Source organism: Dipodomys ordii, unplaced genomic scaffold, assembly GCF_000151885.1.
Source record: "Dipodomys ordii isolate 6190 unplaced genomic scaffold, Dord_2.0 Scaffold8, whole genome shotgun sequence".
NCBI classification, from domain to species: domain Eukaryota; kingdom Metazoa; phylum Chordata; class Mammalia; order Rodentia; family Heteromyidae; genus Dipodomys; species Dipodomys ordii.
In genome coordinates this window covers 3166187-3192127 of record NW_012267224.1, presented here as the reverse complement: position 1 = coordinate 3192127, position 25941 = coordinate 3166187, and the positions used below count along the sequence as shown (strand labels likewise).

General features: G+C 43.6%; 1 protein-coding gene across 1 annotated transcript in view; it reads right to left on the bottom strand.

Moving 5' to 3' along the window:
- Cc2d2a (coiled-coil and C2 domain containing 2A) overlaps positions 1-10437 on the bottom strand; it is a 77077-nt gene extending 66640 nt beyond the window's left edge. The window contains exons 1-3 of the mRNA XM_013008888.1: positions 10372-10437; positions 3785-3840; positions 1343-1426 (exon numbers count right to left, since the gene is read on the bottom strand). Of these exons, the coding sequence (XP_012864342.1) occupies positions 1343-1426; positions 3785-3823 (123 nt within the window). The 5' untranslated portion in view covers positions 3824-3840; positions 10372-10437. The remainder of the gene's footprint in view (positions 1-1342; positions 1427-3784; positions 3841-10371) is intronic.
- Between the last annotated feature and the right edge of the window lie 15504 nt (positions 10438-25941).

The following is a 25941-nucleotide window of genomic DNA, read 5'->3' as shown; positions in this document are numbered from 1 at the left end:
ACAATTTTGAAGTCCCCAGGAAGAGCTTCTGGAATCTTCCCCCCAAGTCTCAGGGGGGAGGAAGCCAAGGAGGCAAAGTTGGCAACGATGCCTTTGCGAACCAGACAGCTGAAAACTTGTCATCAGCTCAGACAGACTGTGGACCAAGGGTGAGGATTTCACTTCTTCATGAATTACCTTCTCCTCTATAAAAGGATCTAGGAGACACCCAGAGATTTTGACTAGAATTCACATATAGCCCTGGCTGGGGATCAGGGTTCTGGTACAGGTTCAGTGAAAGGGAGGATGTCTATAAAAGTGGAAAGCAGACCTATGAAACAGCAGTTGACAGCTATCTCAATCCCCTGCCCCCCCCCCCCAATCCTCCTATTCCATCCAGGATTTACAGCAGCCTTAGCTCTGGTCACCTGCGGCTTGCTGTGCGGGTGTATCTGGACCTGAAGTCTTGCATCCTTTTCCTTAGCCACCTAACTCTTCTCTGCCCAGGGCTCTAGAGTAGGAGGTGACCAGCGGGGAAGAGGTTAAAGCTCCAGCAGTCAGGCCGGCCAGCCGTGAGCCTCTCAGATTCCCCGGAGTGGCCAGACACTGGCCCACGTGGCCTGGCTAGCAGGTCCCTGCCCCACCCCAGCCCGCATGGGTCTGCAGGGCAGTCAGCTTCTCTGTTCGGCTTGCGGGAGGATGCACTGCTTGAGGAGCAGCCCCGTCATGTGACTGCTGCCTCAAAATGGCGTTCCCTTTCCCTCCCTGGCTGGCATCTCAGTGATGCCTGCCTAGCCCCTCATTCTGCACACCCCCCCTCCTCTGCTCCCCTTCTCCGAGGGCAGCAGCGGCTGCTAAGAGAATTGATTTGCTTGGAAAAGGTTTACCTTGCGGGAGATGCTCTAGCCTGGGAAGGGAACTTCTGCGAAGAGGTGTGGGGGAGGAACAGGGACTGTTGGTTTCTGGCTCAGTCTAACAAGGAATTCAGGCTTTGGAGCAAGAGAGGGAGTTCTCTAACATTTGTAATCCTGCACTGCCATCTACTGCCTGCCCTCTTTTATGGCGGTCAGTGACAGCACTAGCCATCTTCTCCAGACTTGGCTCAGGCGATAGAAGAAAACTTAAGAGGAAAAAGAAGCATGGGTTTGAGCCTTAGTATGAGTACCATCTGGATGTGCTCACAGGGACAGCCAGGCTGCAGGTCTGCCTCCTAGTTCTCCAAAGCAGACTAAAACTTGGTATTCAAAGGAAGATGCTTTTTTTTTTTTTCTGTGTCAGATTCCGTGTGGTCACTGGCGGTGCTGGCAGGTCATTAGGCAAAGACACACAACGCAGACAGACACAGTTTCTCTTCCCTTCATACCTGTTTCTTTCTTTGTCGTCTTTGGGCCTTTGAATTCTTCTTCCGCCTTCCCACGTCTGCATGCTCCTCATTTTCAGTGAACTCCTGAAAAGGGAAGAGGTGACTTTCAGGCATTGATCTGGATCTTGAGGCAAGATACACGTGAGTGGCTCTCACTGACACTCCTCTTAAAACAGACACGGTGTGAATACGTGTCTTTACAGTGTAGCATCCATATGAAATGATATTGGAGCTGCTATTGTTGCCAGTCCTTGTTCATGATTACTACGTTTATGGAGCACATATTGAGTTCTAGGTCCAGGAGGCACAGGGAAAAATACAATATACTTCCCCCTCTCAAAAGTCACATTCTGAGGAGGATAACCAAGGATCTGCCAGGCAGGTCAGATGATGAGCCAGGACAAAGGGCAGACTTTGGAGGCAATCTGACCAGCCGGGAGGGAAAACTATACTATATTGGAAAATAGGCTACATTAAATCACCGAAAGAATTTAAATTTAGTATGAATTTTGGTAGATGTGTGTGCGTGCGTATGTGTGTGTGCGCGCGCACACCCCTGTCCTGGGCTTGAACTTAGGGCCCGGGCAGCACTGTCTCTGAGCCTTTTTGCTCAAGGCTAGCACTCTACTATTTGAGCCACACCTCTACTTGTGGCTTTTCTGGTAGTTAATTGGAGATGAGAGTCTCATGGACTTTCTTGCTAGGGCTAGCTCTGAACCATGATCCTCATATCTCAGCCTCTTGAGTAACTAGGTTTACAGGTCTCATTCTCTGACAGGTGTCCAGCTAAATTTCGGAAGATCTTTTTGAGAAGGGAAAACTACAAACATCTTTTCCTTATACATTCAAATGTTTTAGAATCAAATCTCAAGAGTTCAAAAGTCTAAAAGTATTTCAGCTTTCAAGTTTTCTAACCTCAGACTTTTATAAACTGGGGTATCAGCATTTTTGGATGAACAGAAACTGTAAAGTAGCTGGGTGTGATGGTACACAGCTATAGTCCCTGCACTCGGGATGCTGAGGTAGGAGGATTGAGTTCCTGGTTGGCCTGGACTATATAATAAGATTGTTTCAAGCGAGTGAGAGGAAGAGGATAGGGAAAGGAGGGAGAGAGACTTCCAGTCTGTGGCAATGCGCCTCTGGTTCATGCTCTGAGTCCAGGCCTCTGCTCACTCAGGCCTCCTTTACTTGAATCTGCTACATAGTTGAATTTCATTATAAATGGTTCTAATGATAAGTATGATTCCTAAATTCTACTGACATAGAATGGACTAGAGTCAACATGTCATCTTTTGTTTTTTAATGTTCTAATCTTGAATCAATAGAAAGCTGCCAAGCAGGACTTCCAGTCAGATGGAATGTAGACTCCATGAAGACACGGGCTTTTCTTTATTGCTAGATTCCCAGAGGCTAGAGACACAGAACATCTGTCCCGTGGATAAAGAGATTGTGTGGTTTTGTTCTTGAGATCTTGCTTAAGCTGATGGTTTTCTGAGGCGTTCTCTGGGGCTCTCTAAAGCACTGCATCGGAAACTGGACAATGTCTGCCTTTGTGTCCCAGTGGACTTGTAAGGATCCCCAGAAAAACTCTTGCTGCTTAGTGATTGCATTCTCCAGGAGGTAGACACATAACTTCCATTAACTTCCTCTGCTCTGGGAAGTGATTTAAGGCGGTTATATATAACATGAATCAGAAATTGCAAGACTCCAGGGACAGATTTCATTAGCATTATAATCCACAATTGTTACTTAAAAAAATGAAATCAAGATGCTTCAGGCAGAGCTAGGCCCAGCAGCGGAGTATGAGTGAGGGCTGCTGTGTGTTGCAATTCATGACATGGTGACAGTTCAGGGAAATCAGCAGCGGTAAGACCTCTGGGGTTCTCACAAGCCCTTCATCATCTGTCTCCTCTGTCTATCTGAAAGATTACCCTGACCACACATGCAGTTGCTGTGTGCTAAATTAATCTGAATTTTGGCCTGAGGTAAGTGCTTCAAGTATTTACTTAACAATCTGTACCCTAACTTGGTATGAAAACTAACTGGATGTTTATGTTGAAAGTAACTTTTGTGACAAAGAGCTGAACCTCAACAATCAACACAACCAAGCTTAGCCAATCACAGGCCACAGGCTGATGAAGCAACATTTGAATATAACACTCCTGGGCAGCAGCCAATCAAGTTGTTCCTATTCATCACTTCTGTTTTCCACCCTTAAATACTGTGTGAGAGTGAAGCCCTGTAAACTTCTTCTGGTCCAAAGGCTACTGGATTCATGAATTGCCTTTTGATCCACCAATGCCTGTCAAATTTTAATTTGTTACAAGTTTTCATTTCAATACACATTTTCCTTTCCTTTCAATATGGGGTAAATGCTTGTTGGTAGCCCTTACTTTTTCATCCACAAATATACTCCCTAGAGTGTCTCAAGCAAACACTTACCTCTGTAATTATCTTTACTTTTTCTTCTCTGGGATTCATTTTGGCTAGGATGGGCCCTTGACAAAGAAAGAACAAAGATGTCATGCATTTTGAAACCACAGAAATATTGTTCTTCTTACCATCGGTGACTGATGGTTATGTAAGCATTTAAGCTGAGAAGACTTTCTCCAGTTCACCAGGAATCCTCAGACCCCAGAATTGGCAGGAAGAAAGAAGGTTGTAAGATGCCTCAATCCCCAGCAACCTGGCTTTACTGTTCACATTCTTAGTTGGAATCCAGCTCAAGTGGAGAATTTCATAGCTTTTATGCTTCCACCATCTTCCACCTTTCTGCCCTTTCTCAGTCTGCTCTTGACCTTAATTCTCATTTTACTGAACAAACAGACAAAGCCAGGGAGATGCCCAAATCCTCCTCACCTCACCCACCTCGTGGCATCTCCCAGGAGTTGTCTCTGCTTTGCTGCAGCGAGTTTCTCTGCAGGTCAGCAGGCCCCAACATTTCCCTCCTTTGGGAAGTTGGCTTCACACTTTCTCTTTCACCTCTGCAATCATTTCTCCCTGCTCTATTGGCTCATTTCCACTAGTATTTAGAAATGCTAGAATTAGTCCTTAAACACTTCACTTCTTTTTTAGCTGTTGCTCAATTTTTCAACCTTTAGAGGAAAATCTCTGAGTATATACCCTCTCTTTCTAGCACTTTCTGCAATTGCTCTTGCCAGCATCTCTCAATGACCATGACCTTTGCATTGATGTGTCTTAGGCTCAATTCTCAGTCCTCATCTGCTGGGTCTCATACGAAGTATTTAGCAATGAGGGAAATTTATCCTTTCCTTTAGAAATACTTCAATTGAAGCTGGGGTGCCAGTGGCTCACACTGGTAATGCTAGATATTAAGGAAGCTGAGAAATGAAGGTTTGGGTTTGAAGTCAGCCCAGGCAGCAAAGTCTGTAAGACATGTATCTTCAGTTGACCACCAAAAATCCAGAAGTGGAGCTGTGGCTCAAGTGGTAGAACACTAGCCTTGAGCAAAATAGTTCAAGGACAGTATCAAGTCCTGAGTTCAAGCCCCAGGATGGACACACACACACACACACACACACACTCTCTCTCTCTCTCTCTCCCTCCCTCTCTCTCCCTCCCTCTTTCTCCCCCCCCCTCTCTCCCCCCCTCTCTTTCTCTCCCCCCTTCACTTGACTTCTGGGTCCAGTTCATTCCTGATTTCCTTCAACCACTGGCTGCTTCTTGAATGCCTTTGCTGCTGTTTTCTTTCATCTCTAACTCCATACTGAAGGGCAGTTCTTAATCCTCTCTCTCCATATAGCTATATAGATACAGATATAGATAGATAGGTATTTACATTCCTCAAAGGATAGCCTGAGTCCAAGCATCTCCCTAGAATGGCAGACCTCAATGTGGGCTGTGTGAGGGACACCTTCGCTTGGCTTAATGAGCCTGAAATGAAAGTTCTACTTCTATCCTCTAGTCTGCTTATGTTACAATTTTCCTATCAATAAATAGAAAGCTGTTCTTCCCAGGCCAGAAACCTAAGGTCCCCTCATCTATTCTCCCACTCTTTCTAGACACACCATGTCTGTCTGAAATGGTTAATTTTAGGTGTCACTTGACTGGATTAAGGAATACCTAGGGACTTGGGACAGCAATACTTTGGTTAGTGTGTGAGTCTGAGTGGGGTGGGTTGGGAGAAGACCCTTTCTCATGGTGGGAAAACCATCTAAACAGCCAGCCACCAGAGAAAACAATATGGAAGGTGAGTCGGTCTCTTCTTCCAACCTCTAAGAGCTCGGATACAATCCTGTCCTCAAGTCCAGGCTCTCTGGCCTTTGGACTCTAGGACTTAGTCCAGCAGCCCCTAGGGTTAGACCATGAACTCCCCTGGGGCTGAGACCTTGTGAGTTGGACCAGCTTGCCAAAGTCTCCAGCCTATAGACAGTCTATTGTGGGGCACCAAAGAGACCATCATTCCATGAGCTAGCTCCCTAATAAATCTCTCATATATTTACATATGTATCCTATTGGTTCTGTCTCTCTGGAGACTGTTGGCCCCAACCAATCAGAACACTGCCAGCTTTGACTACAAATTATATTCAGATCCAGCCACTTCTAACACCCCCAATTAATTAATTAGGTTTTTTTTTGTACTGGTAACAGAGTTTGAATTCAGGACCTTGAGCTAACATTCAGTTTTCTTGGTCACAACTGGTGCTCTATCACTTGAGCCATGCCTCCCATTCACACGTCTTCTTTCAGACCACACAGATAACTACAGCTTCCTCTTCATTTTTTTTCTGTTTCCCACACTGCCTTGCTACAACATTGTGTATGTTGAAGCCAGAGTGAGTGGATGGAAAACAATTTCAGTATGATCATGTCTTTCAATGACTCAAAATCCATCAGTGATTTCAGGATTTTCCAAGTCCCTCCATGATTGTACATTTGCACGCGCTTGCTCCAGGGCCTTGGACTCTCTGTCCCTTTGGCCTAGAATCTGTGTTCCATAACTTGCACAGCGATTCCTCCCTACCCCGCTCTCCCTCTCGCTCTCATTTCCTTAAGGTCTCTGCTGGAATTTCCTTTTCTCAGAGAAGTCTTCCACAAGGGCTCTCAATACAATGATAACTTCTCACCTCTGTTCTCTGAGAGTTCTCTAACAACTCCCAGAGTGCCTTAAGATCTTTCTGCAGTACTTAACACAGATCAGTGTATGTGCTTGCCTCTCTACCATTAGAAAAAGTCCCACTGTAAGGGGGCAGGGACAGTATTTTATCCATGTTTTCTTCCCAGAGTCTTGAGTCATAGGGTACTGGAACACAGTAGATATTCTCACTGCTTACTGCTTCTGCCCTTTTTTTTTTGTCTGTCACAGGGCTTGAACTCTGGGTCTGGGCGCTGTCCCTGAGCTCTTTAGCTCAAGGCTAGCACTCTACCACGTGAGCCATAGCACCACTTCCAGTTCTCTGGTGGTTTATTGGAGCATCTCATAGACTTTCCTGCCCAGGCTGGCTTTGAACAGTGACCCTTAGATCTCAGCCTCCTGAATAGCTAGGATTACAGGCATGAGCTACTGGCACTCAGCTACTGCTTCTGTCTTTTTATTGGGGAGGGGTGGCAGGGTATCTGTCTTGGGCTTGAACTCAGGGCCTGGTCATTCATTGTCCCTGAACTCTTTTGCTCAACACAACTTTTGCTAGCACTCTATCACTTGAGCCACTTCTGGATTTTTTGTGTGTGTGTAAATAAGAGATCAGAGTCTCACAAACTTTCCTGCCTGGGCTGGCTTCAAACTGTGATCCTCAGATGTCTGCCTTCCTGATAGTTAGAACTATAGGCATATGCCACTGGTACCTGGCTTGTTTCTGTCTTGAGGGCCACATTTGGACCCTTTCCTTTAAAGCTTTGTTGTCCTCTGAGGTCTGAGGTTAAGATTGAGAAACCAAGTAGAGAAATACTACACACAAGTTGCAAATCATAAAGTGTCCTTAATGCCATGGGTTTCAAATGTTAGCTCTGCCTTGGTCATCCGGCAGCTAGTTCAGGGTCCTCCTGCCCTTCAGGGGGAGCTAGCAGCTGCACAGAAATAAAGGATCTTCTGCATCAACCCCTCACCAGCTACAAAAATGTAGAGAGGAAATGAGGAAAGCATATCAGAATATAAAGAACTGAAAAGATAATCTAGAGACAGCCAGGAGTGAAAGAACACAATGCTGTCTAATAAAGAACTCTGGTAGTTCTTTATTTACTCTGGTAGTGATGACCTGGAAAAAGAAAAGATGTGAACTCTGGGCTTGGGTGCTATCCCTCAGCTCTTTAGCTCAAGGCGAACGCTCTACCACTTGAGCTACAATGCCACTTCTGTTTTTCTAGTGGTTTATTGGAAAAGAAAGTCTCACAGACTTTCCTGCCCAGGCTGGCTTTGAACCGTGATCCTCAGATCTCAGCCTCCCGAATAGCTAGGATTACAGGCATGAGCCACCGGTGCCCAGCTAGGATGTGAAATATTTTATTAAGTAAAAAAAAAGATTCTCCATAAAAAATCAACCATGGAAGAAAAATATAGAAGTAGAACATGAAAAATAGAAAGGGGTTGACTTCTTCTCCTCATCCTTTACTGACCGTCATCTTTGAATACGTTTCTAAGGAAATCCAATGACACCCAAATACATTTTTCTTAGGAATGCTGTTGCTTAGAAAAGATAAATCAACATCACCCCCATGTTAATACGCTGCTTGTAGCATCACTTGTACTGGATACGTGCTAATGCATTCCTAGCGACTGCTAGGAAAGTAGGGGCCATGGTTTACTGCATACTTATTTTGTGTTATCTTGAGGTAGATGTCCTCCTTCGCCCCTTACAATGACTACAATGGCATTTCTCCCCTAGTCCATATTTTAGTTTATACAGGAAGAAATCGAGACTCCCACTTATGTGGTTTGCCTCAGGTTGTACAAGGTAAATGTCATATTCAGAATTTGACCTCAAGTTTCTATGGTTCTAAACACCTCCTCTATTCCCTGCTGTCTGTCAGTCTTGCTCTTTAGTCTTGCCTTTGCACAATTATCAGAAATTACCGTATTCTAGTCTAATATTCTGGAAATACCTCCAATGGAGTATTGTGAAGTATTGTACCAGTGACACACACTTAGACTATATTAGGTTATTCAAGGAATGTATGGAAACTTTTGACCAAATGGACTATTCCTAAGGTTCAGCAGCTGATGAGAACTACATCTAGGGATCTATGATGCAGGATGCATAGAAAGAAGAATGAAGATGTGGGAAAGAGGCAATCTTATAAGGCAATGCATCTTGCCCACGGCTACCTAAAATGAATAGAATCGTTACAGTGAAATCATGGGTTTATAGCAAGAGTGAGGACTTTGTAAAAACTATTACATAGACCTTGGTTCAAATTCCAGCTCCACTCACTCATCTGCCAGAGATCGTGGAACAATGCTGCTACTTCTCTGTAAAACTATGATTAGATAGATCATATAAGAGAAATTGTGTAGTAGAGTGCCTCTTGTGGTAGTAGATTGTATTACCGGTTTATAGTACTTAGAATTGGCAAGGATCGGAAGCATCTGGAGAAAGATGTAAAGAAGAGAAAAGAGCTTGTTAAGGTGCAGAGAAGAGCTATCAGCCATATGAGCTATATGGGTTTTAAACTACAGCCAGTAGATTTTCCTTAGGGATCGCCAGGCCTACATTTCCCACTTCAGCTTCACATACAATCCCTGGCCACTTTAACCCATATCCCCTCCCCCCTTCTCCAGCTATATCCCCTCCCCCCTTCTCCAGCTATATCCCCTCCCCCCTTCTCCAGCCATATCCCCTCCCCCCTTCTCCAGCCATATACCCTCCCCCTTCTCCAGCCATGCTCAGCTCACTTGTGGGTCTTTGTCCATCTATAGTGCTGTGAAACATCCTGTCCTACGGTCCTTGCAACCCTGAAAGAAATTTTCTACCCATCTTTCTGGAAGCTCAGAAATATCAGGAGGGGCCACATCCCTTCTGGGATTTGTTATCCAAATCTGTATGTCATTCTAGCCATAGTGTAAAGTAGAAAGTTTAAAGGTCAGTGCCAATTAGCCCTGTAGGTACAATGTATATTTCCCTTGAAGAGTGAAGTAGGTACCCTGCTAGCACTCTGTGTGCCCTGTCAAATGAGCACATTTACAGAATAGAGGACATACAGAAGCCCTCCCAGGAAAGAATCCTGCCCCTCCAAGCTCTTTAGACCTTTTCCTAAATCTCTTCTGGCACTTAGCTCATTGTGCTATTACTGTCTGCTTATAGATCTGTCTTCTCAGCACACATCCAGCATCTTCCCAGGTTTAGTTCCTTTTCTACCCTCTTCAGCATGTCTGGTGTTAGAGTGAAAGACTTACAAATGAGCTCTAGGTTATATATATATATATATATATCTATGTGTGTGTGTGTGTGTGTGTGTGTATGTGTATGTGTATGGAGAGAGAGAGAGAGCAAGAGAGAGAGAGAGAGGAGGGGGGAGGTTATTTCCTACTGGCCCTGAATTTGTCTGCAAAAAAGTGCATATAAAAATGCAGACTTAAATTTCCCATTAGACTTTATTAGCTTTCCGAAGCACCTCTTTGCAAAGAAGGCAAATGGGTTTTAAACCACAGCCAGTAGATTTTCCTGAATTCTTGGACCTCAGCCTTTGGTTAATAGCCCTTTGTCCATCCAATGCCAAAAAAAGAAAAGAAAAAAGAGAAGGAAAGTTCCACTGGAACCAGCACTTCTCACCCTTGCACCAACTGGAAACTAAAAGGACCGGAAATGCACCGCAAAGAGGATTTCCACCCAGGGATCCTCATGAACCGGATTTACTTCCCCTGCCAACCAGACAAGTAGCTCAAATCAAAGCCGCCGGTGTAATGCTCGCTCCACATCCCCAGGGCGCAAACTAAAAATGCAGATAACGGAGCTCCGAAGTGAGTAACGCATTGAGCCAGCTCCCAGGCACCCCGGGGAGCGGCGGAACTCTAGGCGCTAGCTGAAGATGGGAAACCATTACTGCAGCCGGGGTTTTGTTAAGAGCTGATTTACCTTAAAGAACTTTACAAAAAGCACCGTGCAGATTCTGTTCTCCAGGATGGAGGGAAGAGAGAGGAGGAGGAGAGGCGAGGCTTGCGGACAAAGCTCCTGAAATAGTCGGAAGGGCAGAGCTGAGTGGAGGAGACTCTCAGGCTGCTTCTGGAAGCCACAGCCACGTCTCTGGGCAAACTGAGCAGCTTAGCAACCAGCTCGCAGGGAAGGTCACCAGGCAGCGCCTTTTTTTTTTTCCTTTTAAAGTGACAGTTTACTGCTAATCTCAGAACAGGAGCAGACTAGTCAGCAGAGGAACTCAAGCTACGGAAAAAGAGAAAGGCACTTAAGTGGGGGAAAATGGGCAGACCTGCCCCCGGGTTGTAGGGTCGTTTCTGGTAATGCACAAGACATGCTCAGAGGTGGGAGGATTTAAAATCCTAAAAAGCCATTAAAGTGAGGGGCAGGTGGCTGATTAACTGGGCAGATCTTTGTGGAGGGCACACTGGGGTGTTTTGGGCTAACCCTGAAAGGTTGAATGCAGGAGTTAGAGCTCTGCTTATTTTTGGAATGCCACTGCAGTCGCTGAAGTGGAATATAAATGTTGTGGCTTAAAAATGCTAATGGAGACAGGAGAAAGGCGAGCAGACTGAAGAGTGATGGAATGGGTAGATCAAGGGACGACACCTGTGTGTGTGTGTGTGTGTGTGTGTGTGTGTGTGTGTGTGCATGTACACAGCATGCATGCATATGTACATTCACTATGTTATTTTCTGTATTCTTGGTGCTCTGGCATTTGGGGCCTATATCTTGGAGACACTCATGCTCCTAGACATAACTAATTCTTAGAGGTAGCAAATGAAATAAGGAGTTTGGGTCTGGCCCAGCCATCTTGGCCACATGGTGGATGGTAGAAGTCTTGTCTTCATGGTGGAGGAAGGTGAAGCCTGACCCCACTCCCCTCCCCATGATGGGCATGCCTGAATTCCTGGAGGCAGGGGTGAGCACTTGGCTGATAGGCTACTAAACCTGTCAGTCCAGTGCCTGGGACTGGGAGTTTCCTGTGACCCTGCTCCCTGACTGGACCCTATTTAGGCCGGGACCAGCTCAGGGGCCCTTACACCATGCCATGTGTCTCTGTTTCATGTCCAGTTTCCTGGCTCTTTTTCTGGTCACCATGATTGGAGCAGAACTGGTTTGTTGGTATTGTTTTTGTTCTTTTTTTCTTCTCTGGCCTTTGTGGCTCAGTTTTCTAACAGTGTTGAGTGTACTTGCTGACTGCTGGTCTTTGAGACAGGAGTCCACCATGCAGTCGCTGGCCTTTTAATAAAGACTGCACAATTCCACCTCTCAAAATGTGGCTTCTCTGTTTTCCCACCTTACAACACAAATGAATGACTCTTCTTTTGTACTGTTCATTGAGGCCCAGTCAGAAGAAGACATACTTAACCCCTAACTTCCTGGCCAACATACCAAATAGAATACCAGAAAGTTTAAGGTAGCTAAACCACCTTGGTCTTTGCAAGAGAAGAATTCAGGTAAGATGTGATTCTAGGTAATGGTGATAGGAAGGCTTAAAGGAGATAGAGAAGGAGCCTGGGAGGGATGAGCCCCAGGGAAGATGGCAGTTTAGCCCATGTCAGCCATCTTTCAGTGTCCTTCTTTATTACAGGACTTGGCCTTGGGTTAAATACTGAGGATTGGAATCCTTGAAGATGGCTTTCTGACTCTCCTTTCTGTTTCCTTGAGGGTGGAGACACCAAAGACGTATTATTCCTTCCTTATCTCCTCATTCTTTTGTAGCTAGCCGCCTCCATTTCCTTGTCAGGTAGGGTTGGGTTTACAGTATGGTTACGCAGCCACCTGCAAGTTCTGTAGTCTGCAATTCCCTGTCTGCTTCATTTTCTATTAACTCATTCCATTTTTGATCGACAAACTAGCGAATGTAAACTCATTCTTCCAGCCATCAGCTTTATCAAACACACAGTGTACCATTATTCCCCCATCCAAAGCTACAGCCAGATCAGGTACCAGGAAACTAGGAACCCTGTCTATGGTCCAGAAGTCACAGAAATGATTCACGTGATAGCATCCTGTACCCATCCCTGACTAACATTAGCTTTCCCCTGTGGCCTTATTTGGCGTGCCATGTTCTATGGTTCTGCTATATACCCCCCAAAAAGCTGATGCTAGAATGCTCTCTGCAACAGTGTTGGGGCTGGGTAGGAACTGAGGCACTGTTCTTGTGGCTGGATGAAATGGCTAGCACACACTTTTCACATCTGGGTATCTGGAACACATTTTCATCTTTTGGTGAATTTGTCGTTCTTACTCAGTTCTTTGAGTTTCATATAATACTTGAGGATGATAGTTCCTGCATTCTCCAAGAATAAAAAATATGTCACAAGGGAAAAATATACCACTAAGATAAAGCTCAAGTTGGAATCAACTTTGAGTCATAAACTTTTTAAGATCATATTCTTTGACTTGGGCTTTATTGTTTCCCATTTACTGAATTAAGTATTTTTTTCCCCAGGAAATATAGCGTGAATTCCCATAAATTGGAAACCTTTGTTACTCTAGCAAATAGAAACCCCTATTGACTCAGAGAGATTGTCTGTGTGGCCTATTTTATTTTGTATATATTAAAGCATTTAATTTGCTTCATACAGCACTATGATTTCCAACCTGTTTTGAGTTACACTTTCTCATATAAATTTGCCAGCCCACTCTCTCAAAAAGCTGTCAGAACTGTTGAATTAAAAACCCCACAAGTTTCATTTTCTTTGGAGATTCATGTCAGCATTTGAAATAACTGCAGAGGCTCTTACATATCAGAGGAAATGCTTGCTTGAGTATGAGCAGTGATTTTTCCTGTTTTCTTCTCATTAAAAAGGTTACTTTGCTCTAGCTCTTAACACTTTTCCTTTCTCATTTCTTTACTCCAGTGCCTCTTGATGCCAGGGCCAGCTTCATCAGCTTAGCATCCAAATATCACCACACGGCTTTCGTGTCTAATTAGTCACTTGAAACTACGCTTGCCCTTTTAGCAGGACACCCAACATCTCCTTCTTGATGCTTGCTTGCCACTGAGTTGCTCACGACTCTTAAGGGCTTCCTTGATTCAAAGGGTAACCCTTTGTTCAAATGCCAGCGAAAAGAGAACAGCAGCAGGGAGCCAGTGACGGCAGGAAATGGTTCCCAGGATATTGGAGCCATAGTTGGTCTCAGCTGCGTGGATACACCCAGAAGTCCAGCTGCTCTTACTAGATACCACACACCTGAAACTTACGTCTTTCACTCTTTTAGTTTAAATGAACACTTCTCAACCAGTGTCGAGACTCCCAGGCCATTTGACAAAGTCTGGGGACATTTTTGTTTGTTGCAATTGTGTGTGTGTGGGGAGGGGGTTAGGTAGAGGAGGATGCTACTGACCTCTCTTGAGTAAGAGCCAGGGATGCTTCTGAACATCCCACACAACTTAGGACAGTTATACCCACCACTACCACCAGCACCACCATCATCACCATCAGCATCATTGTCATCTTTACCATCCTTCAGCCTTGTATGTGACAGCTGCTGGATTAAGAAACACTGTGTTTGCCAGGCTTTGGGAGCTCACTCTTGTCATCCTAGCTACTTAGGAGGCTGAGATCTGAGGATCATGGTTTGAAGCCAGCTTGGGCAGGAAAATCCAGGAGGCTCTTAAAAAATTTTTTTTTTATTATCTTTAAGTGGTTGTACAAAGAACTAGGAGATTTTTTTTTCTTTTTTTTCTTTTAAGCAACAAAAAGCTGGTTTATTGCTAGCTCGAGCTTGGTCCTCCACGCACACGGTAACCGGTAACACTAAGAGGCCCTGAGCATAGAATCAGCACAGTTTTTATAGTATTGAACAAACAACTTTAAGGAACTTTTACATAAGAAATTACATGATTGGTTAACATTTAAAGCAAGCTAAGCTGGGCAAATATGATTGGTTGACCTTTACAGAAAAATGTCCTTAGTCCATAGCTTGACCGAAAAGGGTTACATCTGGACCAACAGAATGCATGGCATGTCTCGCCCTGGGCTCTGAAGAACTGGTAACCAGGAGATTCTTAACTCCTATTAACTACCAAAAAAATCAGAAGTGGAGCTCTGGCTCAAATTGGGGGGAGGGCTGGCTTTGAGTAAAAAAGTTCAGGGGCAGTGTCTAGGCCCTGAGTTCAAGTCCCAGGACCCACAGCAGAAAGAGAAAGGAAGGAAGGAAGGGAGAAAGAAAGAGAGAAAACAAAGAAAGGGAAGGGAGGGAGACAGGAATGAGGAGAGAGAGGGAGGAAGGAAGATGGGAAGGAAGGAAGGAGTCTCTGGGTCTTTCAATGTGGTACCTCTATTGTTTTTAGCATCTGATGGGGTGGATCTCAGCTGTAAGCCACACCCTCCCATCTCCATACCACTGGAGTGCAGTTTTCACAGTGATCACCAATCCCCAGTCCATCAATTCCTTTTCTGTGTGCAGCATGGCTCTTTATGGTACCAAGCATCTTTCTTGGTGAATCAGTTTCAGTTAGCTCATTGCTCAGGTTTTAAGGCAGCTGGGCTTTTATCAGGAGAAAGCTAGTCTCTAAATTCATCCCCCCAACCCCTTTCAAAATTTCCTTTGCCAATTATTCAACGTACTGCAATGACCACAAGAGACATTAGGAAATTCATACCACAGTACATTCTTTTTTTTTTAAATAAATATATTTACGAAGGCATTTCACCCGAACTCTTTCATTATTATCATTTTGTAATCTTCAAGTAGTTGTACAAAGGAGTTTCAATTCCACATGTCAGTTTGTGAACACATTGTGTCTTGATCCACGTCCACCCTTTCATCATTTTCTCTCCAAACTCCACCCATCCCCTCAATTTCCCTAAAGAAAATTCTTTTATATCCCACTCCTAGAGAATGTGTCCACCGTCATCCATTTGCATGATCAGAACAAGCTACTCAGAGGACCCTCACCAAATACAACTATGCACAAAGAGACTTTCTGGGTACAATAGAGCAAAAAAAAAAAAAAAAAGGCAGACAATTCCTTCTGATTAAACCACACTTCTGGGATAGGAAGATGGCTCAGTGGTAGAGTGCTTGCCTTGCATGCATGAGGCCCTGGGTTTAATTCCTTAGTACCACATAAGCAGAAAAAGCCGGAAGTGGTGCTGTGACTCAAGTGATAGAGTACTACTAGCCTTGAGCTGAAGAGCTGAGGGACAGCGCCCAGGCCCAGAGTTCAGGCCCCACAACTGACAACAACAACAACAACACCCCACAATACTTCCTGTTCTCTGGATATGCAACCCATTTATCATTTTCCATGTAATGTGACCTGTTGTGCTGCTTTTCCTCCAAAGCACTATGTGCTAAAATACTTGTAAAAATGGGTAGTTTGCTAGACTCAGTTTAGAAATGGCTTCTTTCCTGATTCCAGGTTTTTGCTGCCTGAACTACAGCAACTTGTGGTTTCCTGATGAAAATTCAGGCAGCCCTATAAGGACTCAAGTGCTTCCATTGGCACAGAGGATGTATTGTTACTATCCACACATCGACATTCATGTGTTGATTTCTGTTAAATTGGGAAGATATGTCTCTACTTTCCTTAGAGTGACCAGGGTATACACACAACTTTCACAGCCTTGCTTCTGATCTCAACTACTGTTGGTGTTTTCCAAAATGCATGGAAGAGTCCACAAAACTGTGAGCAGACAGATGTCTGGAGTCAAAACTATCTGTGAATGGGTAGCTGTTTGTATCCTCAAATAGAGGGCTAAGGAATCCCTACCACTAGACTGTCCACCGTCCTGGCCTTGAATTCTGAGGAACTTTGCTCTACTTCAGGAATTTTCCTGAGGATATAGTTAAAAATATCTACACACATACTAGCTGGGCACTGGTGGCTCATGCCTGCAATCCTAGCTACTTAGGAGGCTGAGCTCTGAAGATTATGACTCAAAGCCAGCCCAGGCAAGAATGTCCATGAAACTCTTATCTCCAATGAACCACCAGAAAACGGGAAGTGATGTGTGGCTCAAAGCGGTAGAGCTCTAGCTTTGGGGAAAAAGAGCTCAGGGACAGTGCCCTGGCCCTGAGTTAAAGCCCCTCAACTCCCCCCCCCTCAAAAAATCTACACTTCCATATCCTCTCTGGGGTAGGTTAGATAAGGAGGGATGGGTGTGGAGCTCAACCTCACGAGGGTGGTTCTTGGTGACTTCATGGCTAGCCAACAGCTTTTAACAACTCTGTGTTCTGATGCTTATCTCTGGTAATAAAGTCGTATAATTTCTCCTGTACCATCTCATCTGTGCTATGGGGGAATTGCTGAGTAGGTTATATATAACCACGGAAGAAAAGGAAGAATGATTTGGGGAGTCAGAATGATGGTATCAGCAAAGAATGCTACAATCCTCAGAAGGGACATAAACTCTGGAACAATGGTTGGGGAATGGTGTTGGACATGAGATTTTTCTCTTCTCATATAGAAATTCCCTGTTTTTACTGCCAGCCTGGGCGATTTTACCAAGGTATCTGGAGATTTTCTCATGCTTTCTGCAAGATATTGATGTGTGCCATACTGTTAAGGCCCTTTCCTAATTCGAGTCACTTCTTACCCTGGTGAAGGATCCATTGTCATTAACAAGGTTTTCTTCTTTTTTGATTTCCTCTGGTGGTTCATACATCATTTTGTTTTTCTTCTTGGGTTCTCATTACATAAGGAATCCGTGGCAGGTAGTGGACACTCAATGACAATGTTGAGTGATTGAAAGAACAGAGGGAAAAAAAAGTCTCCATTGGATTCTTATTTGAGAACCAGAACTTTCATCTTGAAGTCTGAAAACACAATGTACATGTGAGTCATGGCAGTGATTCAGAGAAACCAAAAAAATTGCTTCTGTTAAATTTTGGAAGGTCATTATTAGTAGGGCAAGTGTGAGGTCTCTAAGGAATTGATAGTATTCAATGCAAGACTGAACTGCTAGCTTCCAATCTTAGATCTGTCATTTGCTAATTGAATAATGAAGCAAATATATTGCTTTTGGTGTTAGTTGATGTCTAATTTCAAATTAAAGTTTACCTGTCCACCAGGTTACCTATTCACTGGATAATTATTTACTACCTGTTACAAAGAGCTAGATTCAAAGAAGATTAAGATAAAACCCTCATCCTCAGCTTTTACCATGGATCGTGGGTTGAAACCCCTCTATCCACATTTATCCAAATATGTTTCCTGGTATTTCACTATGAAAATTCAGTGCTGTCATTTTAAAGGATTTATCAATTGTGGTATGAAAGGAAAAAAAAACTCTTAGATTTGTGCCAGGCAAGAGGAACAGAATGAACTGAAACAAAGACAGCAGAACTTGGTTTCAAGTCCCATTTTAGAACCATTGACCAGGTCCTCATCTTTTGTGGGTTTCAGTTTCCTTTCCTGTAATATGAAGTGGGTGGAGACAGATGTCCTGTGAAGTTTTTTTTCTAGCCCTCAATTGGATTTTAAATATGTGTATATAAAACCGTAGCAAACTCATTACTGTTACTGGCCACTAGAGGTCAGTACCTTAAAAAGTAAACTGGCCACATTCCATTCTGTTACTATTCAAAGTAAGCTTGGAAAGCAAAAGCAAGATAGTAACTATTTTCTTTCCTTGTTTGGGTTAGGAACATACATTTGCTAAGAAACAGGATTTCTTTTTCCTTCACATATTGAAACCTTGGACTTGACATCAACCCTTCCTATAGTTGAGAATTCAGTTCAGTGTACCAACAGCTTTGTATGGGAGATGACTGAATAGAGGGTAAATCCTTGTTGGGGAAGAATTTATGGTTTCTCAGCAGGCCGAATACATTCTATCTGGATGGCAGAAGGCAAGAGAATTGGAAAATGACTCTTTTCTGGAATCAGGTCTTCACATATACAATGATATACTTTCTTCTGGCTAGTCACTGAGAGTATATAGATCTTGATCATTTTGCATGCTGGCCGTCTAATTATTATTTGCCAGAAGTCTGACCTCTGAAGTGCTCAGCTGGTTATACTTGCGGCTCTGGATTTTTTTTTCTGCAGAACATCTTTGTGGGTTCCTATGCTTGTTGCTTGGGAGTGATTCCAGTAACTGCAAAGAGGCATGGCGGGCCCAATTTGTTATCTGGAGTCCTCAGTGGGATAGAACCACAGACTTTGCCTTCTCTTGCTGACTTTCAGCCAAGACAGCGTCTCACACATCACCCTGTAAAAGAGTACTTTGGTGACATAAGAGCATGGGCAACCCCTTCGAGTTTCTGGTCACTGTTTGCAGTGCTCTGTGATCATTTCCTGGAGTGCTGGCTAGATGGGGCAAGTCTTGCCATCAGTCCTTCCATGTCCGTGTTGGCACTGGAGAGGAGCCCCGGGTCCAGGCCTTTTCATGCTGGTGCTCGTAAACTCTGTTACCATCTGACAAATGCATTGGTGTCAAGTGACTTCATGCTGTGGCTAACGCACTGGTTTATAGTTATGGACTAATAAAAACTTGGTAAAATGATGTCAATTCAAGACTCATTTCCTACCCTGTGCAAATTAGGGTGGACTAGTTAAAAAATAGATACACCAGTATTATTTTCTTTTACTTTTAATGTTAAAAGAATCTTCTGAAATAGACATCCAAGTATGCCATCAGAAAATGCAACCATGATGCCCCTTCATACTTCATCCTAGTTTTGTTTCTCTCTAGATTACTTTCTCTGCATTTCTGTGGCAGTACAATGAAAATCGCAATTACCTTACGATCCCCAAACTTTAATAAAAAGTATTATGCAAGATAAATAAGACCTTTATAGGAAAAAAATAAAATAAAGATCAGATGGGTAGAAATATACAGTCCTCTTGTACCTATTTATTATTACTATTATTATGTTAGTGGTGCTGTGGTTGAACTAAGGGACTGGCACTTGGTAAGCAGATGATCTCTACTTCTGAGCCACAACTCCAGCCCCATTTTTCTTATTTATTTACTACAAAGGTGATGTATAGAGAGAGGGGTTACAGTTGCATAAGTCAGGTAGTGAGTACATTTCTTTTTGAACAATGTCATCCCTCCCTCTTTTCTCCCAGGTTTTCCTTCCCAGTTCTCCCCCCCCAAGATATATAGTTCATTTCCACATAGTATCTGGTGAGCACCACTGTTGCATTTGCTCCCCCTTACCCTCCCAAAGACAGATAAACTTACATACAGGACAAAAAGTACAGATGTCAAAAACAGTAACCAAGAGGGGAAAAAAGTAAAACTAAAATTACAAAAAACATCTCTTGTTTCCATTTCTCGGACTTCATTTCAGTAAACATCATTTTACATGATCATATGCACATAGAGCTATTGAGCCTTTGTGATCCTCTCCTGAGAATATCCTCCTTTGGTCTCACTGTGTGAATGTTTTAGAGTCCTGTATAATAATTCATCATGTCCAAATGTGATTTTTTTGGGGGGTGGTGTCCGGTCGTGGGGCCTGAACTCTAGGCCTGGGCACTGTCCCTCAGCTCTTCAGCTCAAGGCTAGCGCTCTATCACTTGAGCCACAGTGCCACTTCTGGCTTTTTTTTTTTCTTCTGCTTATGTGGTGTTGAGGAATCAAACCCAGGGCCTCATGCATGCAAGGCAAGCGCTCTACCACTGAGCCACCTTCCCAGCCCCAAATGTGATTTTTTTTTTTGTCTTTTACCATCCACTGTGTTTACCTGGAGATTTATAGGTACATTCTCATGATTACAAATGAGAGAAACCATGCAATCAATGTTTCCTTTGGTCTGGCTTATTTTGCTTAATGTAAGTTTTTGCAAGTTGTTCCATTTCCTTACAAATGGGGCAATATCGTTCTTTATGATGGAAGCATAGAATTCCATTGTGTATATAAACCAGTTTCTTGATCCATTTGTCCACTGAGGGCTCCAGTCCTCTTTTATGCTCGCTGTTGGTGAGATGGGGTCCCACTTCCTGCCCAATATGTGCTTGGGTGTAACTTACCTGTTTGCTAGGTGTAGCCAATAGGTTTATACCACCTGTCCAGCTCTGTGCTTTGAGCCAGAGTCTCATTTACTTCTCTGCCAGGGCTGGTCTTAAACATTGATCATCCTAATCCCAGCCACCTGTGTAGGTAAGATTATATGCACAGGTCCACCAGTGCTCGGCTCCTTTTGTTTATATATATATATATATATATATATATATAATTGTAAAGATACTGTACAGAGCGGTTACAGTCACACGAGCAAGATAATGAGTCCATTTCCTATTGAGCATTGTTACCCCCTCCTTTGTTTTCTCCCTACCATCCCTTCCCTCCCCTTCTCCCCAACTCTTCCCTCCTCTTTCTCTCCCCTCCCCACCGCAAAGTTGTGAAGTTCATTTTCAAGATAATGTCTTGTACATCCTGTATCCTTATTCCAGCATTTTGTTATTTCCCTTCCCCTCCCCAAATTAGAAAAATGTAGTTACAAGATACAGGACACCAGAATCGAATACAGTGACGACAGGGGTTGTACCATGGAGGAAAAACATACAAAGAAACAAAAAAATTACATAGTACATATGCAAATGTATAAATACAATTTAAAAATAGAATAATGATGGAAACTATTCTTTAGAAATCAACTGTGTTCTGTTAATATTTCACAATCTCCTGTGGTACTAATGCATTTCCAGCTCATTTTTACTGGCTGTATTCCACTGGGAGATGGTGCCACAGCTCATTTAATACCCATGCTATTATCAGACATTTAGGCTGTTTCTCAGTGTGCCATTTCACAGGGTTTGCTGCAAGACTCTTTGTGTAATTACACCTTTGCAAACACAATTCATTATTTTCTGGGAGTACATGCCTAGTACTAGGAGACTTTGCAGTTTCTCTGTCAGATACAAAATAAATACTCTGGCTATGGGAAGGGGAATTTATTTTGTCTGAGATCTGGACTTGAACTTGGTATCTGATGCTTTCATTCATTTCACTGGTGCTCTACCACCTCAACCATACTGCCAACTCCCTAGGTCAGAGTTTCTTGCCACTTTTCTGTGAAATGATTACAAAGGAATAAATATATATCTTACCTAAAGTGAAGAGAAGAAAAGGCTAGTTAGGAAAGAGTTCTGGGCAGGTCTTGGGGCATTGCTCGAGAAGTACATCACATCCCTTGGCTAACGAGTTCAGGGACCTGAACTTACATCTCAGTACTGCCGAAAAATAAGTAAAGAAAATGGCTCTGAACAAATTGGTAGGTCGGGGACTGGACAGATCTGTGCCATACTGGGTTCTCAACTGGGGCAATCCTGACCTTCTCAACACTTGCTGATCTCTGAGCACATTACTGGTTGTCATGAAGGAGAAGAGGGGCTACTGACATGTAAGGGTGGAGGCCAGAGGTAAACATCCTATACGTTTCCTGTTGAATGATCTGGCTGGAAATGCCAATGTTACTGAGGGTGAGATCTCATGCCATAGAGCAAAAATAGGCAGGACGTGTGAACACATCTCTGGAAACCACAGTAAGGCATTGTGAGCTTCCACCAGTGTGTACATTTGCGGGGAGGGATACTGGGGATTGAATCCAGGTCCCCACAAGGCCCAATGATCTGATACTTCAGCCATGCCCCAGCCCTTTGATTTATATTTTGTGGTTGAAACAGGATCTCACTAATTTTGCCTGGGCTGGCATCAAACCCTTGACCCGCTTGCTTCTGCCACGCTCATAGAGTCTTTAAAAATTTTTTTCTTTCCTAAAGGACTCTTCAGTTTTTGAAAATATTTGGAAGATTCTGGTCTACAAAGCATTTTGAGGAATAGATGAGACCCATGGGAAGTGTGTGGTCTTGCTTGCATTTGCCTTCTAGTAGGAAGAATCCTGAGGGGGGGGGGGAGAGAGAGAGAGAGAGAGAGAGAGAGAGAGAGAGAGAGAGAGAGAGAGAAAATAGGAGATTATATTGTTAGGAAAAGAAGTACTTTTTTTTTAAAGCTTTATGATGGGCCAAAGATGCCTGGGTACTCTTCTCAGAGTCAGACTCAATGCAAAGGGTCCACATTGGACCCTGAGGTCCAGGCTTAATGCCTTGTGGGTCACTGCCCTGTCTGTGAAACTGTACCTTAAAGCAGATGCCATTTGTGCCAAGGAGTACAGTGTGAGCCTGGACTTGGGGGGCAGATAGACGGGACTAAAACTATGCTTATTAAAGCTTTATGGTGGCTAAATCACGCGTGTACTGAGCCTCTGGATTCTCATTTCTAGAGTAGCAAGGAGACCATTGAACTCATGATGAGCTGGAAAGCTATTTGGCTAGGATTCTGAGCCCCTGATATTCCGCCAGCTGCTCGTTGCTGTTGTAAGTGTAGCAGGGTGGCTTAGAGAGGACTCTGGAGAACCCTCTGCTCCTCTCTGCAAGTCCCTGAATCCACACTCCCATCCAATGTTCTCCTGAGTGGAGTTGGATGACTTTGGAGACCCGAGGGCGCCTGGAGCTTAAGTTAGGGGACACTAAGCCGTGCTGGAAGGGGTCCCCTCTGCCCTTCTCAGGACAGGCTGCCAGGTTTACTGCAGTGGCTGTACCGGATTTTGGATTCTTTAGAATGGAAGGGGTCTAGGAGGGGATTCTGTGCTGGTTAATTCCCTCTACTAAGTCTTCTGGCTCTTTTGTCCATCTCCCCTCCTCCTTTCTGCTCGTCATGCAGAAGGCCATGTCTACATCCTGCATCACCCAGATTCCTTTACTTTCTAGAATTGATCAAGAAGGGAAGAGAAGGGTTTATTGCTTTGTTTTCCTCCTGGCATCTGTGAGGTTCTGGTAGTGGCTCTTCTCTAGGTATAGCTTCTGTAGAATGACCCAGCGATAGGGACTATCTGTAAAAATGGTCTCTCTTCTAAATCTTCAGCATTCATATGCTCAGCTCAGCAATACCATTGCTACCACCTCATCCTCTCCTGCCTTTGGGTGGTAATGGTTTCCTATTGTTTTGATACTCCAACACCCTTACTTAGAGCATTTAACCCTGCTTACATCTCTGAATACAGTCCTTTGGTTTGCCTGTTCATAGCAAACTGATCTTGAGTCTGTGGCCTCTGTAGCACATTTCCAAGATGGAAGAACTCAGAGACCTTGTCATGTGGTCTCAAGACGCACTGTCTTCCTCCTTTCTCATGAATGGAGGCCCCTGACACATCATGAATACTCTTCCTTTTATGGTAAAGGTTGTGGCAGTGGTACTGAGTTCTCCTTAATGTCTTGGGCTCTTCCTGAGCATAAAACAATGACATGTTACAAGTACAATATTGCCTGGCACAGTGCCATTTATGAAGGACACAGTCATTTATGAAGGACACAGTATCAATGGGAGCTGCTGGCATCTTTAGGAATTGGTGTGTGATCTCTCAAAAAATTTGGACATGGTAATTCATGCCTATAACTTCTAAACTCTGGGACTGTGGTTTGGGGACAGAGGCAGGAATATCATTAGGTCAAGGGTGGTTTGAGCTGCATAGTCAGACTCTATCTCAAAACCCAAACTGCCAACCAGAATCTAAAACCAAGCAACCGACCAAACAACAATAACAATGGAACAAAAAACACAACCCAAAACAAAATAAAAACCCAGGAAGAAAACAGAATGGCAGTGTTGAGTTTTGTAGGCTGACTTTTCAGTGCTGTTATGTTGTCTTAAGAATGAAATGGGCCTACCAGTGTTTCTTAATTCACAGAGAGACAGAACTCATAGGATGCCCTTCCTCAAGGCATCTCTCAAAGGTAATTGGCATGTGGGGTTGAGAATGTGGCTTAGTGATAGAGTGCTTGCCTAGCATGCATGAAACCCTGGTTTCAATTCCTCAGTACCACATAAACAGAAAGCCAGAAGTGGCACTGTGGCTCAAATGGTAAACTGCTAGCCTTGAGCAAAGGAAGTTTGGACAGTGCCCAGGCCCTGAGTTCAAGCCCCAGAATGGGCCAAAAAGAAAAACAAAAATAAAAAAACCCAGGTAATTATATGTATCATTGCATCTTCTAGGGTGGTGATATAAACATCAGAGGGTTTGAGGGGAAGATGTACTTCTGTCAAGAATAACATCTTCTCTCATTAGAAGTGTCCGTTAGAGGTCAGGATTGTGATCACCCATAGAAGAGGATCATCACAAATGCTGAGCTCATATGGTACAACATATTTAGTCAATTCTGACCAAATGTTACCAAAAATTAGATTAGCTCAGAGAAAAAAAATCCTAGCAACTCATTTATTTTGCAACAGCCAGACAAAATAAATGTGGTTTTGATTTTGTATGGAAGTATTTTGGGGAGGTCACCTGTGGCTTCTGGCTGCCAATGCCCATGTTTCTTTTCTAAACCTGGCCTCTCCTTTCCCCTTTCCTTTTGTGTCACAGTTTGGCCTTTCATACCTACAAACGTTTCAACACTGGAGTCATTTGTGGCCTTATCACATTTTCTGCTTGTTTTAAGGTTAATGTGCCAGGCTTTCCTATTTTTATTTTTTGGTAGTACTGGGTCTTAAACTCAGGTCCTCACTCTTGCTTAACAGGCCAATTGAACCACTCTTTTTGTGTTGGTTAGTTTCAAGATAGAATCTTGCCTTTTTTTCCCCCCTAGTCTGGCCTGGACTGCAATCCTCCTGTTTGTGCTCTCCTTTGTCCCATCATTGTGTTTCCATTGTACTTTGGGATAACAAGCCTGCTCTATTGTACCTAGCTGTTGGTTAAGATGGGGGTCTAACAAGTTTTTATGACTGGGCTAGTTTAGAATCACAGCCTGCTGATCTTTACTCCCAACTAGTTGGTATTACAAGCTTGAACCACATCGTCTAGCCAGGCCGTCTTAATTTTGATAGACTATGCTTAACATTGGCTGATACTCAATATTTTTAAGCTATAAGAAAGGAACATTTAGAAAATAGGTGAAGGGGTGTTTCTATTTATTTAATCAAACTAAATGTTAGCTAACTTGTTAAATAACCAATATTGTTTTTAATAGAGTTAATCTATAGGCTTCTCTCCTTTTTAAAAAATTATTCCCCAATCAAATAATTTCAACACCTCTGATTCTGAGCACTGTCTCTGTCTTGGACCACTTTATGTCCTATTGTCTTTTAAAGCCCAGGGGTCAGAGATTTCCTTGGTATGCCCTGTTGGCTCTTCGTCTGTCCCACGAAAGACGGACAGCGTCGAGGAAAGGTAAGTGCAGCCACTTGCCCGTTCCCCAGCCTCCCTTCCCCAGCCTCCCTTCCCCAGCCTCCTTTCCTCAGCCTCCCTCAACCCAGGAGACAATCAGATGCATCGGGGAGTCAAGTCAAGCAGGAAAACTCATTTATTAACACAGAACAAGCCCTTTTTAAAGCAAAAAAGAGTGGATGGCATGGCAGGGGAGGAAGAGGAACCAATCAGTGTCAAGATCACACCCTATCATGCACCTAAGCTTCCATGGGCTGGTTATGCACTGAACATAAAGCAAATTGGACATACAAAGCAACAAAGAGATAGTCTTATAAATGCGTTAGAAACACATGCATGAAAGAAAAAACATTAAAATACATGTCTAAGGGTTCATTT